Below are 15,066 nucleotides of genomic sequence, written 5' to 3'. Positions count from 1 at the left end.
TTCTTAATATTTCTAAAGAAATACTTAACATCAAGTTCCTGAGCAAAGTATGATTAATTTTGATTTTGTTGTGTGAACATACAATGTGCATGTACCATAAAGCCGAGACTGTCTGCTTGGGTTGAATGAGAAGTGAGGTTCATGCAAGCGCTGAAAAAATTTAAAAGTGCATGAATGCGCCACCTCACCAAGTGCAAGTCACACTTGTATAAGCTTCTACATCTTCTGTAGAATTCACACCAACTTCCATGGCTGTGGTTGAGTGCGAGAAGAGCAGACTGCTCCACACACACACAGGTCTTTAGTTTTTATATGTCTAATTATCTTAGATTGCATAACCTTTATTAATCCCAAGAGGAAATTCACATGCATACAACAGCAGAAATGTAAAAACAAGGATACAGACCCACAGAACAAATAATACAACCAATCAATTAATCAATAAATAAATGTATGTTGTTCAAATATTTCAAAATGGTATTTCAATGTGCCTCAGGAGGAAGCATTCAAGTACTCGATAGCAGTGAGGAGAAAAGACCCCCTTGAGGTGCTTCTCAGCACCGTGGTGTAATGAGCTTGTGGCTAAATGTGCTCTAAGAGATGGCCTCCTGGAAGGGACTGAGAGGATTTTCCATGATGTCATCAAATTTTGCCATCATCCTCTTTTCTACAACAGCTTCTAGTATGTATAGGGTTTGTCCTGTGATGGCACAGGCTTTCCTGATAAATTTATTCAGGTACAGTGGAACCTCAGTTTGCAAGCATAATTCGTTCCAGAATCGTGCTCACAATCCAAAGCACACGTATATCAAAGTAAATTTCCCCATAAAAAAATAATGGAAACTCCGATGATTTGTTCCACAACCCAAAACTATTCATATAAAAATGATTAATACAAAATATAAAGTAAAAATACATAAAACAGATTAACCTGCACTTTACCTTTGAAAGGAATCATGGCTGGTGAGAGTGAGTTTCTAAACTCTTGTGGGATTCCACCCAATGGGACGACACGCTGAAGAGTGTCCTGAAGCAACCGCAGGCTCCCAGCACTGTAGTAGTTCGCCATAAAAGTGAATCCGAAAAGATCGCAGACATGCTATAAACGCCTGCCGTTGGTGGGTGATACAAGGAACATTATAAATGTGCAGGGCACAGTATTACTTGGCCACTAACCTGGCCCTGACCTTGCCTAACTGCTGTGTCTGTGTATAGGAGAGTGACAGATCCCGCTACAATAAATAACCATGCCGTTCCTGTTTCAAGCTGAATAAAGCTGGTGTCGCTAAAGTACTGAGACTCAGCTTCGTATTTTGGGGTGCAAGACAGAGACTCGCACGTTATAGCACACACACGTGGCCACAATGCTATAGTAAACAGTATACACTTGTACGGATGTTGACTATATGAGTGAGGCATGCCAAATGAGCCTGAGAATGGGAGACGATTGCCCACAATCCTGCAGCGAGAGAGAAGCATCAGCTCAGTTGTGATCACGTGACGCTCGGTAGACAAAGCATTTATGTACTACTTGTATTGCAAGACCTCGCTCATTTATCAAGTCAAAATTTATCAAAAATTTTTGCTCGTCTTGCAAAACACTCTCAAACTAAGTTACTCCCAATCCAAGATTTCACTGTACTGTGCTTCTTTTGAGCTGAAATTGCTTCCCCAGGTGAGCAAAATGTAGAACACCACAATACCTACTATGGACTTATAACCTCAGTCTCCTTAAGAAGTACAGTCTGCTCTGTCCCTTCTTGTACAGAGCCACTGTGTTGTCAGACCAGTCCAGTTTGTTGTTTATATGGACTCCTAGGTACATGTAGTTCTGCACCACTTACAGAGACACAAAGTCCAGTGAGGAGCTGGAGACCACAGGTCTGAAGTCATTGTGGGGATTCTAGAACTTGCTCAGCTCACTCACAGAGGCTAGCAGAGTTGGAGAATGTCTGTACTGAGGCTGTATGTGAGGCAACAAGTTATCTGAAACATGACATCAGGCCATACATAGTAGTGCACCCTCTGTGATAAGCACAGGAGCTCATAAAATTTGGAGTTGCTGTTTAGCCTAACATGCCTTCTGCATAGTATTTTTGTAAATATGGAGAGACCTTTTCATATTCAAAATTGGGTGAAAAGATAATATGAAGTGTTGTGTTTTTAGGAGTACATGAGCTAGATCCTACTGTTAAAAATATTTTATGCTTTCTCTAATAGGTATTCAGGTCCCAACACTGGCAATGTCCACATCATTGCTGATTTGTATGCAGAAGTGATTGGAGTTCTAACACAATCAAAGTAATTCTTATTTTTCTTTTATTTTCCATAAGTTAGTTTTTTATTATTTCAAATGTTTATCATTTGAAAATTGCAAGATCAAAAATGTTGGCTTCACAATACAGGAGTTGCTTTGTCCTTTGTCATGTTTTAAATGTGTTTTAAGCATGAAACTTTGCTGTTAACATCAGATTTTGTTATTTGTACCGTTTCTGTTGCTCATTCATTCATATGTGCAAACAAAAGAACCATTTTAAATGAACATAGCTTAATAATTGTAATAATGCCCAGATGTTTCATCTTGTCATTTCTTTTTAATGCGATGTTTAGTAAATTATTCAATTTTACATGTTTACAGTAGCACACACATTTTAAAAGTTTTGTTTTGCATTAAATGCACAAAGAAAACAAAATTTAATCTTGACTTGAATTAATATACAATTTAGAATTACAAAACCAAAACTTTATATGAAATGTAGGCAATGGTAATAAATCAGCAGTAAGCTGCATGGTAAATTATTCATTCCAAGTAATAGTATGAAAATAACCAGGAAACAGTTAGAATGTTTAGACAATATATTTGTTTAGGCTGTTTATCTTCACTCTAAATATATTTTGATGAACCCTGTAATAACTTTTACTTTTGCCGCTTTTTGTATTTAAATCATTTCATATTGATTCTGTATTGATCAGTAGTGATTAATGAATTTAATGTGCAGCAAACTGCTACTTATTTGCAGTATATCTGTTAGTGATCACTGATCTCTGAGTCCATATGCTATGTACAAAACCACCCCAGAGCACATTTAAGATCTATACCCTTACAAATGGTTGTATATCAGAATATTATTTTTTTATTTTGCAAAGCAGCCTTCATTCTGAATAAGGCAGCAAACAGTCTTAAAGAAGAATTAGATCAATATAAGAAAGGACTTTATAACCTAACTAGCAAAATACCCGCGCTTCGCAGCGGAGAAGTAGTGTGTTAAAGAAGTAATGAAAAAGAAAAGGAAACATAATAATAATAACGTAACATGATTGACAATGTAATTGTGTTGTCATTGTTATGACTGTTGCTGGCATATATATATATATATATATATATATATATATAAATAGTCATTATTTTCCTGTATAAATCGTTGGTTGTTACGATAAAAAATGTCAGTTAAATATATCATATAGGAGACACACACAGTGATATTTGAGAAGTGAAATGAAGTTTATTGGATTTACAAAAAGTGTGCAATAATTGTTCAAACAAAATCAGGCAGGTGCATAAATTTGGGCACCACAAAAAAGAAATGAAATCAATATTTAGTAGATCCGCCTTTTGCAGAAATTACAGCCTCTAAACGCTTCCTGTAGGTTCCAATGAGAGTCTGGATTGTGGTTGAAGGTATTTTGGACCATTCCTCTTTACAAAACATCTCTAGTTCATTCAGGTTTGATGGCTTCCAAGCATGGACAGCTCTCTTTAACTCACACCACAGATTTTCAATTATATTCAGGTCTGGGGACTGAGCTGGCCATTCCAGAACATTGTACTTGTTCCTCTGCATGAATGCCTTAGTGGATTTTGAGCAGTGTTTCGGGTCGTTGTCTTGTTGAAAGATCCAGCCCCGGCACAGCTTCAGCTTTGTCACTGATTCCTGGACATTGGTCTCCAGAATCTGCTGATACTGAGTGGAATCCATGCGTCCCTCAACTTTGACAAGTTTCCCAGTCCCTGCACTGGTCACACAGCCCCACAGCATGATGGAACCACCACCATATTTTATTGTAGGTAGCAGGTGTTTTTCTTGGAATGCTGTGTTCTTTTTCCTCCATGCATAACGCCCCTTGTTATGCCCAAATAACTCAATTTTAGTTTCATCAGTCCTCAAGCGACTCTGTTTGTGCTGTGGGCGGAGAAAAGGCTTCCTCTGCATCACTTTCGCATACAGCATCTCCTTGTGTAAAGTGCGCCGAATGGTTGAACGATACACAGTGACTCCATCTGCTGCAAGATGATGTTGTAGGTCTTTGGTGCTGGTCTGTGGGTTGACTCTGACTGTTCTCACTATTCGTCGCTTCTGTCTATCCAAAATCTTTCTTGGTCTGCCACTTCGAGCCTTAACTTGAACTGAGCCTGTGGTCTTCCATTTCCTCAATATGTTCCTAACTGTGGAAACAGACAGCTTAAATCTCTGGGACAGCTTTCTGTATCCTTCCCCTAAACCATGATGGTGAACAATCTTTGTCTTCAGGTCATTTGAGAGTTGTTTTGTGACCCCCATGTTGCTACTCTTCAGAGAAAATTAAAGGAGGAGGGAAACTTACAATTGACCCCCGTAAATACTCTTTCTCATTATAGGATTCACCTGTGTATGTAGGTCAGGGGTCACTGAGCTTACCAAGCCAATTTGAGTTCCAATAATTAGTTCTAAAAGTTTTGGAATCAATAAAATGACAACAGTGCCCAAATTTATGCACCTGCCTGATTTTGTTTGAACAATTATTGCATACTTTCTGTAAATCCAATAAACTTAATTTCACTTCTCAAATATCACTGTGTGTGTCTCCTATATGATATATTTAACTGACATTTTTTATCGTAACAACCAACGATTTATACAGGAAAATAATGACTATTAACAAGGTTGCCAAAACTTTTGCATCCCACTGTGTGTGTGTATGTATATATGTATGTATGTATATGTATATATATGTGTGTATATATATATATATATATATATATATATATATATATATATATATATATATATATATATATATATATATATATATAATATAGTGAACTTTGACCCGGACACACACAGACGGAAAACATATTGTTCATCACCACACACTATTTATTTACACTATTTACAAATTAACGTCACGTGCAACCCAAACACCAGTGCCTCTTGCACTGATTCCCCAAAGTCCAGGGCTCACATTTCCTGTGCCTTTCTTTCCTTGTGTTTTTCATCACATCTTCAACAATAGTCGGCTGATTTACTTAATGTTTGATACAAAGTGTATGTAATATGTTTTCCAACAACAGTTGTATTAATTACTCACATCAAACAAACAACATCGCTGCACTAGCTTATTGAACTTAAGTCTTCGTGTTTCGGTCTTCTGTACTGAAACCCATTTTTATCTGCAAATTTAGCAAGGGTCAAACTTGTTTACAAACTTTATCGCTCATGCGTTCGCACGTATCCATGGCAACCAAATTTATAAATAAGTAAGATCTTATACTGCTTTGACCAGGCTTTGACACAAATTTATACAATGTTCCAAATTTTATCAAAATCGGCCGACTATTGTTGAAGATGTGATGAAAAACATTTTGGTGTGTTTTTTTTCCACTCAGTGTGTGTGTGTATGTATATATATATATATATGTATGTGTATGTATATATATATATATATATATATATATATATATATATATATATATATATACACACACATCTGTACATATAAAGGAGAGTTGGGATCCGAGAGACTGTGTTTGTGGAGGGATTGAGAGTCAAGGCGGGAGGGGGAGTCACGTGATTATCTCCCCTTTTCATTCACTTCATTTCGCCCAGAGCTGAGCTCCGCAGCTGACGCAGTTTTGCCGTTCTTTTTCCTTAGTGTTTAGTCCTTTCTCCTTTACTGATTTACTGTTTAGTAGACGCGGTACTTACTGAATAGTATTTTTTCCTTTAGTGTTTCTCCTTAGTGTTTCTTAGTGTTTAGTAGACGCGGTGTGACAGTGTACTCGGCGGTGTTGCGGTTTACTGTAATTTTCTACTTCATTTTTGTACTTTAGTGTTTAATATTAAATAATAATAATTCATTACATTTATATAGTGCTTTACTCAGTACTCAAAGCGCTAAAATAGTGAGTGATACTTAGCTGATAGCAGTGTAGAAGCAGCACAGCACAGCGGAGCCGGTAGGACAGGTGGGTGTGGTGACGTAGGTGAGCGGCGAAAGAAAGCACAGCAGGAGGAGGAAGCAGGATTTGGATGGTCCAATACACAGCCATAAACAGTAATGCTTGGTAATTTCAGGCGTGATCGCCCCGGAGCCATAAGCCAGGTTAGTATGAACATCAGATCAGTTCCCGGTCATAGAGGACTGTAAGATGAAACGGGAGCAGATCAGCATAGCAAATATAATCACGGAGAAAGATCATCCCGAGGTGGTATTAGATCGCCACGTACAAAGAAATGTTCATAGGTCTTGTCCCGTGATCCACAGACTCAGCTGTTCCCAGTAAAGTGGAGTCCATAAAATCTGTAAATATTAAGCCAAATCCATGCAATTAGAGTCAGCTGTATCCACGAACTATACGTACAATAAACGAAATAAAACAAGTGTAAGAAAGTGCAGTATTAAGGCAATTGTGCAAAAGTGTTGCTAACAGGAGGAGCGGCAACAACAAGCGTGCACCAGCGTCCCCTCACCTGCTACAATAAAGCAGTTATAATAAAGAAGTTTAGTAGACTTTTACTTTATCTCATTTAGTGTTCTTACTGGCGGTGTTGTCGTTTTTTAGTGTTAGTTTCTACTTAGTGTTTGTGTTTAGTGTTATGGAAGGAGTGATCTTACCACTGTAAGATTTTGCAATGAATGAGTTGGTAAATAAACATTATTTATCAACAGATCACATGAGCAAATTCAACGAAAGTTTAGCTGCGCATACAATTTTCCAACCTCAAGAGGTTTTGCTAATGTGGACTCCTGACATAACTATAATCCCCATTCCACAAAATGCAAAACATATTCAAATGTTACCTTCTGCAGCTACTGAACGAGTGACTCACTGGGTATGTACCTATTATGATGGTGCTGTAATTCACGTCTATGACAGTTTAAACGCTGATAAAAAATTTCAACTTCACCGAAGAGCAGCTTCGTTTTCTTCATGCTTTGTTTCCCTACAAACCTCGCACAGTTTATGAAGACACACAGCAATAATTAAATCATAGAGATTCTGGTGTATTCTCAAATTGCATTTGCTGTGTGTATTTCTTTAGGTATTGAACCAAGTGATCAAGTTTTTACTATTTCTTCAATGCGAAATCACTTACAAATAATTTTTGTTACTCGACAATTGCTTCCGTTCACTGTCGAAAGTAGCCGACGGGCGACATCAGTTACAAGTATTCAGTGCGTTCAAAGACTTATGGCACGGCCACTAACACAGTCACTCATAAAAGGGAGATGACTCGTGCAGGAAATGGGTATTGAAACTATCTTGGAAGACATGCAGTCAACGAGGCGCTTAAACGGATCTCAAGAGACGTCTTCTAGGTTGGAAAAAGCGCTTGGTGCCAAAACCATGTATATTCATATATATATATATATATATATATATATATATATATATATATATATATATATATATATATATATATATATATATATATATATATATATATAGACTAGCAAAATACCCGAGCTTCTGAGAAGTAGTGTGTTAAAGAAGCAATGAAAAGAAAAGGAAACATTTTGAAAATAACGTAACATGATTGTCAATGTAATTGTTTTGGCACTGTTGTGAGTGATGAGTGTTGCTGTCATATATATATATATATTTACACACACACACACATAAACATATACATATATATATATATATATATACATATACACATATATATACACTCACACATATATACATACATATATATCTACATATATACACATACATACATACACACACATATATACACACAAATACATATATATAAATACACACACACATATATAAACATATATATATATATATATACTGTATATATATATACTGTATATAAGATAGATAGATAGATAGATATTGCTATATATATAAAATATATATACACACACACTCACACACATATATACATACACTGATACATTTATACTAATAAAAGGCAAAACCCTCACTCACTCACTCATAACTAATTCTCCAACTTCCCGTGTAGGTAGAAGGCTGAAATTTGGCAGGCTCATTCCTTACAGCTTACTTACAAAAGTTAAGCAGGGTTTCATTTCGAAAATCTACGCGTAATGGTCATAACGGTCGACAATGTCCGCCATGTTACACTTTCTTATTTATGGCCCCATCTTCACGAAATTTGGTAGGCGGCTTCCCTGCGCTAACCGAAACCGATGTATGTACTTATCTCGATGGTATGACACCACTGTCGGCCGCCATATTGAACTTTCCAGCGGTCTTTGTTACTTAATGGGCCCATCTTCAAGAAATTTGGTACGCGAGTTCCCATTGTTAACTGAATCCTACTTACATACAGTACATATATACGTCCATAGCCTGCAGCTCGGTCCACACTCTGAATCCTCCAGGCACTCCTGACCATAATCTAATTTTGAAGGTTGGGGCACTAATAATGTTACTGAGAAACTTACAGCCACCAAAACTTTGTAATGGCATGAGACTTCAGGTCACATGCCTGCAAAAGAACCTAATTGAGGCAACTATTTTTACTGGCGGTGGCTCAGGGGAGAGAGTTTTTATTCCTCGCATCCCCGTTATACCCTCTGATCTCCCATTTCAATTCAAACGCCTTCAATTTCCAGTAAGGCTCTCCTTTGCGATGACAATTAATAAGCCTCAGGGACAGACCCTACAAAAGTTTGGCATTGATTTGAGGCAAGATTGCTTTTCACATGGCCAACTATACGTTGCATGCTCAAGAGTAAGCTCAGCTCACAGCTTGGTCACATTACAACCAGAGGCTGAACTGACAATGTGGTATACAAAGAGATCCTTAACAAATAATTATTGGTACATTTTCCCTCAGTTTATTATTTAAAATTTTAAAGCAGTAATTTGCCGCTGTGAGGCGCGGGTATTTTGCTAGTGTGTATATATATATATATATATATATCATTTCGAAATTCTACGCCTAATGGTCATAACTGGAAGGTATTTTTCTCCATTAACTGTAATGGAGTTGAGCTGGAATGACGTGGGGGGAGTTTCGTGTGACATCATCACGCCTCCCACGTAATCATGAACTGATTGTCAACGCAGTGCGTAGAAAACCAGGAAGACCTCCAAAAAGCGCTTAAGAAAACATGCATTATATAATTGAGAAGGCAGCGAAAAACAATAAGAAGCGGCGAGTGACATATACTACCATATTCATGAGTGTTGCTGCCTCGGAAAGAAAGAAAGGTGTAAACCTAAACTTTAAATTAAGTTCATAGACAGGCTACCGCTGGCGTTTCACATGCCCACAGGTAATGCGGGATACAAGTTTAATGAGAGGACGCAGGATATAAACGAGAGTTTTGATCACTTTGTAACTAAGTTAAAATTGTAGGTGAAGGGGTGTGCTTATGCAAATTCCGAGACTGTGTTTGTGGGGATTGACAGTTAAAGGCGGTGGGGAGTCACGTCATCATCTCCCTCCCATTCATCTAATTTCGGTCTGAGCTGAGCTCCGGCTAATGCCGTCTTCGAAGCAACCGTCAGACTGCCACCAAATACTCACAGAAAAATCCACAACTTAATACACACGCTATCTCTCGAGTTTCTCCACACTGAATCCTCCAGGCACTACTTACAAAAGGTCACATTGACAATCGTGTTACGTTATTTTTAAAATCTTTCCTTTTCTTAGCACAAGCACAGCTGAGAAGCTTCATGCATGTGCTCCATAACGCGCTAAAAATAATGCATTTAATCACACTTTGCATTACAAGCAAAGGGAGCTTTTGTCAATGCATGATTTCCTGGTACACGATTACATTGATCAGCGCATCCCGATTCATTTTACCCTCGCACCACCTTAGTTTGAGAAGAAGTCTGAAAAATATGAGGTTAACACAGAAAAACATCACCAATTCAAGCTTTATGAATAATCGATTAGCCATCAATAATTGTTTTGGTAAAGCCATCCTCCTTCCATTTTATAATTTTTCGCCAATAGCCATGATTAAATGAACGGTAAATAAAGTAAGAGCAAAGCGAGGGTGACTTATTTAGGCAGGCATATATATGACAGCAACACTCATGACAATGTCAATCATGTTACGTTATTATTAAAATGTTTCCTTTTCTTTTCATTACTTCTTTAACACACTACTTCTCCGCTCGGTAGCGGGATTTTGCTATATATATAATATATGAATGACCTCCAAAGGCTGAGACTTTTGATATCATGAGCGTGTCTGCAAAACTGGGGTCTCCTGCCCAGCAAAAGTCGAGCAGCCAGCGCTGCGCATAGCTGTGCCGGCCTTTGAGGCGCTGACTGCGCTTCTGCCTTAAGTCAAAGTGAGCACTTTTAATTTTTTCATCCTCCCCCTGCGCTATAGCCCAGACAAGTGCAAACACGGGACCCCTTTTCTACACCACGGAAAAATAATATTAAGGCGATTCACACTTTCTTTTGCATGATACGATTATGAGGTCTCACCTCGGATTATGAAGACACGCACACGAGTGGAGGACTGACAGTGCCATCACAGCTGATTAATGGCAGGGACGTCTCACCAGTCTACACAAGACCCACGCGACTGTCCCCAAAAGGCGATCATAGCGTCAGCGAACACACATCTCTATACTATATAAAAGAAAAGGCAACTTTCCTTTCTTTACACCTTTTATCCCAAACCAAAGCCTTTCTCTCTTAACAGTGCAGAGGACACAAAACTAATTTTCTTTAAATGCCGGTAAGGCACATTACCAGAGGCACAAATTTGAGCGTTCACATAGAAAATGTAATTTCTATACCACAGCCGTCGTGTAGCGCCTTTCAAAAGGGATCTACTACCGAGAGATGATCCATATATATTTTAGCTGCTGTTAGTTACTTACCTGTTGTGTTACACAGTCTTTAAAATGTAGTTTACCCAACCACTCCAGTAGTGCTCAATGTACCTGTACTTCTTAAAGCGTTAATGTTTTACTGTTTAATAACTTATAGACTATATTTTATTATTTTTCCCTTGCACTCAGTGACCAAAGCTATACACACACATATAGACACATACAAACATACACACAAGTATATATATGTGTATATATATGTATGTATGTGTACAGTGGTGTGAAAAACTATTTGCCCCCTTCCTGATTTCTTATTCTTTTGCATGTTTGTCACACAAAATGTTTCTGATCATCAAACACATTTAACCATTAGTCAAATATAACACAAGTAAACACAAAATGCAGTTTTTAAATGATGGTTTTATTATTTAGGGAGAAAAAAAATCCAAACCTACATGGCCCTGTGTGAAAAAGTAATTGCTCCCTTGTTCAAAAATAACCTAACTGTGGTGTATCACACCTGAGTTCAATTTCCGTAGCCACCCCAGGTCTGATTACTGCCACACCTGTTTCAATGAAGAAATCCCTTAAATAGGAGCTGCCTGACACAGAGAAGTAGACCAAAAGCAGCTCAAAAGCTAGACATCATGCCAAGATCCAAAGAAATTCAGGAACAAATGAGAACAGAAGTAATTGAGATCTATCAGTCTGGTAAAGGTTATAAAGCCATTTCTAAAGCTTTGGGTCCAGCGAACCACAGTGAGAGCCATTATCCACAAATGGCAAAAACATGGAACAGTGGTGAACCTTCCCAGGAGTGGCTGGCCGACCAAAATTACCCCAAGAGCGCAGAGACGACTCATCTGAGAGGTCACAAAAGACCCCAGGACAACGTCTAAAGAACTGCAGGCCTCACTTGCCTCAATTAAGGTCAGTGTTCACGACTCCACCATAAGAAAGAGACTGGGCAAAAACGGCCTGAATGGCAGATTTCCAAGACGCAAAAAACTGTTAAGCGAAAAGAACATTAGGGCTCGTCTCAATTTTGCTAAGAAACATCTCAATGATTGCCAAGACTTTTGGGAAAATACCTTGTGGACTGATGAGACAAAAGTTGAACTTTCTGGAAGGCAAATGTCCCGTTACATCTGGCGTAAAAGGAACACAGCATTTCAGAAAAAGAACATCATACCAACAGTAAAATATGGTGGTGGTAGTGTGATGGTCTGGGTTTGTTTTGCTCATTCAGGACCTGGAAGGCTTGCTGTGATAGATGGAACCATGAATTCTACTGTCTACCAGAAAATTCTGAAGGAGAATGTCCGGCCATCTGTTCTTCAACTCAAGCTGAAGCGATCTTGGGTGCTGCAACAGGACAATGACCCAAAACACACCAGCAAATCCACCTCTGAATGGCTGAAGAAAAACAAAATGAAGACTTTGGAGTGGCCTAGTCAAAGTCCTGACCTGAATCCAATTGAGATGCTATTGCATGACCTTAAAAAGGCGGTTCATGCTAGAAAACCCTCAAATAAAGCTGAATTACAACAATTCTGCAAAGATGAGTGGGCCAAAATTCCTCCAGAGCTGTAAAAGACTCATTGCAAGTTATCGCAAAGCGCTTGATTGCAGTTATTGCTGCTAAGGGTGGCCCAACCAGTTATTAGGTTCAGGGGACAATTACTTTTTCACACAGGGCCATGTAGGTTTGGATTTTTTTTTCTCCCTAAATAATAAAAACCATAATTTAAAACTGCATTTTGTATTTACTTGTGTTATATTTGACTAATGGTTAAATGTGTTTGATGATCAGAAACATTTTGTGTGACAAACATGCAAAAGAATAAGAAATCAGGAAGGGGGCAAATAGTTTTTCACACCACTGTAGATATATATATATACACACACACACCCCTATCTACATTATATATATATATATATATATATATATATATATATATATATATATATATATATATATATATATATATATATATACATACATACATACATACATACATACATACATACATACATACATACACACACACAAATTATATATATGTGTGTGTATATATGATGTAGATAGGTATGTATATATATGTGTGTATATGTAGATATGTATATGTAGATATGTAGATATGAAGATATGTATGTGTATATATGTATGTGTGTGTGTGTGTGTATATATATATATATATATATATATGACAGCAGCAATCCAAGCTTTGAGAAAACAGTAAAAGGAGGCGTGTCAGGCGTCGTGGTACATTTTCTGATGCAGCTACGAAAACAACTTTGTGACGCTGCCGCCAAATACACAAAACAATTACTTTGACAATCATGTTACATTATTTTAAAATGTTTCCTTTTCTTTTCATAACTTCTTAAACACATGACATCGCTGTGAAGCTGGTATTTTGCTATATATATATATATATATATATATATATCACAGCGACACTCATAACAGTGACAAAACAATTACATTGACAATCATGTTACGTTATTTTCAAAATGTTTCCTTTTCTTTCTCTTCCTTCTTTAACACACTACTTCTCGCTGCCAAGTAGTATAGATATAGATATATAGATATATAGATATATAGATATATAGATATATAGATATATAGATAGATATGAGAACAACACTCATATCAATGACAAAACAATTACATTAACAATCATGTTACGTTATTTTTAAAATTTTTCCTTTTCTTTTTGTACCTTCTTTAACACACTACTTCTCCGCTGCGAAGCGCGGGTATTCTGCTAGTATATATATATATGACAGCAACACTCATCACTCACAACAGTGACAAAACTGGCTGGAAAAAGTAAATTTGAGCTAAACGAAGAGCTGGAAGACCAATAAACACTAATTAGGTCAATTGGCAACATGATTGGGTATAAAAAGAGCTTCTCACAGTGTCTCTCAGAAGCCAAGTGGAGCAATATCAGAAAGGTGTTACCCAGCGAAAATTTGCAAAGACTTTGCATCTATCATCATCAACTGTGCATAACATCATCCGAAGATTCAGAGAATCTGGAACAATCTCTGTGCATAAGGGTTAAGGCCGTAAAACCATACTGGATGCCCGTGATCTCCGGGACCTTAAACGACACTGCACCACAAACAGGATTGCTACTGTAAAGGAAATCACAGAATGGACTCAGGAATACTAATAGAAACCATTGTCAGTGAACACAATCCACCGTGCCATCCGCCGTTGCCAGCTGAAACTCTACAGTGCAAAGAAGAAGCCATTTCTAAGCAAGATCCACAAGCTCTGGCGTTGTCACTGGGCCAGGGATCATTTAAAATGGAGTGTGGCAAAATGGAAGACTGTTCTGTGGTCAGACGAGTCACTATTCGAAGTTCTTTTTGGAAATCTGGGACGCCATGTCATCCGGACCAAAGAGGACAAGGACAACCCAAGTTGTTATCAACGGTCAGTTCAGAAGCCTGCATCTCTGATGGTATGGGGTTGCATGAGTGCGTGTGGCATGGGCAGCTTGCATGTCTGGAAAGGCACCATCAATCCAGAAAAATATATTCAGGTTCTAGAACAACATATGCTCCCATCCAGACGTCATCTCTTTCAGGGAAGACCCTGCATTTTTCAACAAGATAATGCCAGACCACATTCTGCATCAATCACAACATCATGGCTGCGTAGGAGAAGGATCCGGGTACTGAAATGGCCAGTCTGCAGTCCATATCTTTCACCTATAGAGAACATTTGGCATCATAAAGAGGAAGGTGCGACAAAGAAGGCCCAAGACGATTGAACAGTTAGAGGCCTGTATTAGACAAGAATGGGAGAGCATTCCTATTTCTAAACTTAAGAAACTGGTCTCCCGGTCCCCAGACGCCTGTTGAGTGTTGTAAGAAGAAGGGGAGATGCCACACAGTGGTGAAAATGGCCTTGTCCCAAGTTTTTTGGGATTTGTTGACACCATGAAATTCTGAATCAACATTTTTCCCTTAAAATGATACATTTTCTCAGTTTAAACTTT

General features: G+C 38.0%; 1 protein-coding gene across 1 annotated transcript in view; it reads left to right on the top strand.

The window, feature by feature from the left end:
* Positions 1-15,066, top strand: part of fryl (furry homolog, like) — a 355,547-nt gene that overhangs the window by 98,279 nt on the left and 242,202 nt on the right. Inside the window, 1 exon segment of the mRNA XM_039751183.1 lies at positions 2,221-2,301. Within this exon segment, the coding sequence (XP_039607117.1) occupies positions 2,221-2,301 (81 nt within the window).

The sequence above is a fragment of the Polypterus senegalus genome, chromosome 4, assembly GCF_016835505.1.
Source record: "Polypterus senegalus isolate Bchr_013 chromosome 4, ASM1683550v1, whole genome shotgun sequence".
NCBI lineage: Eukaryota > Metazoa > Chordata > Cladistia > Polypteriformes > Polypteridae > Polypterus > Polypterus senegalus.
The sequence above is the reverse complement of the archived record's forward strand: the minus strand, read 5'-3'. Positions and strand labels throughout refer to the sequence as shown.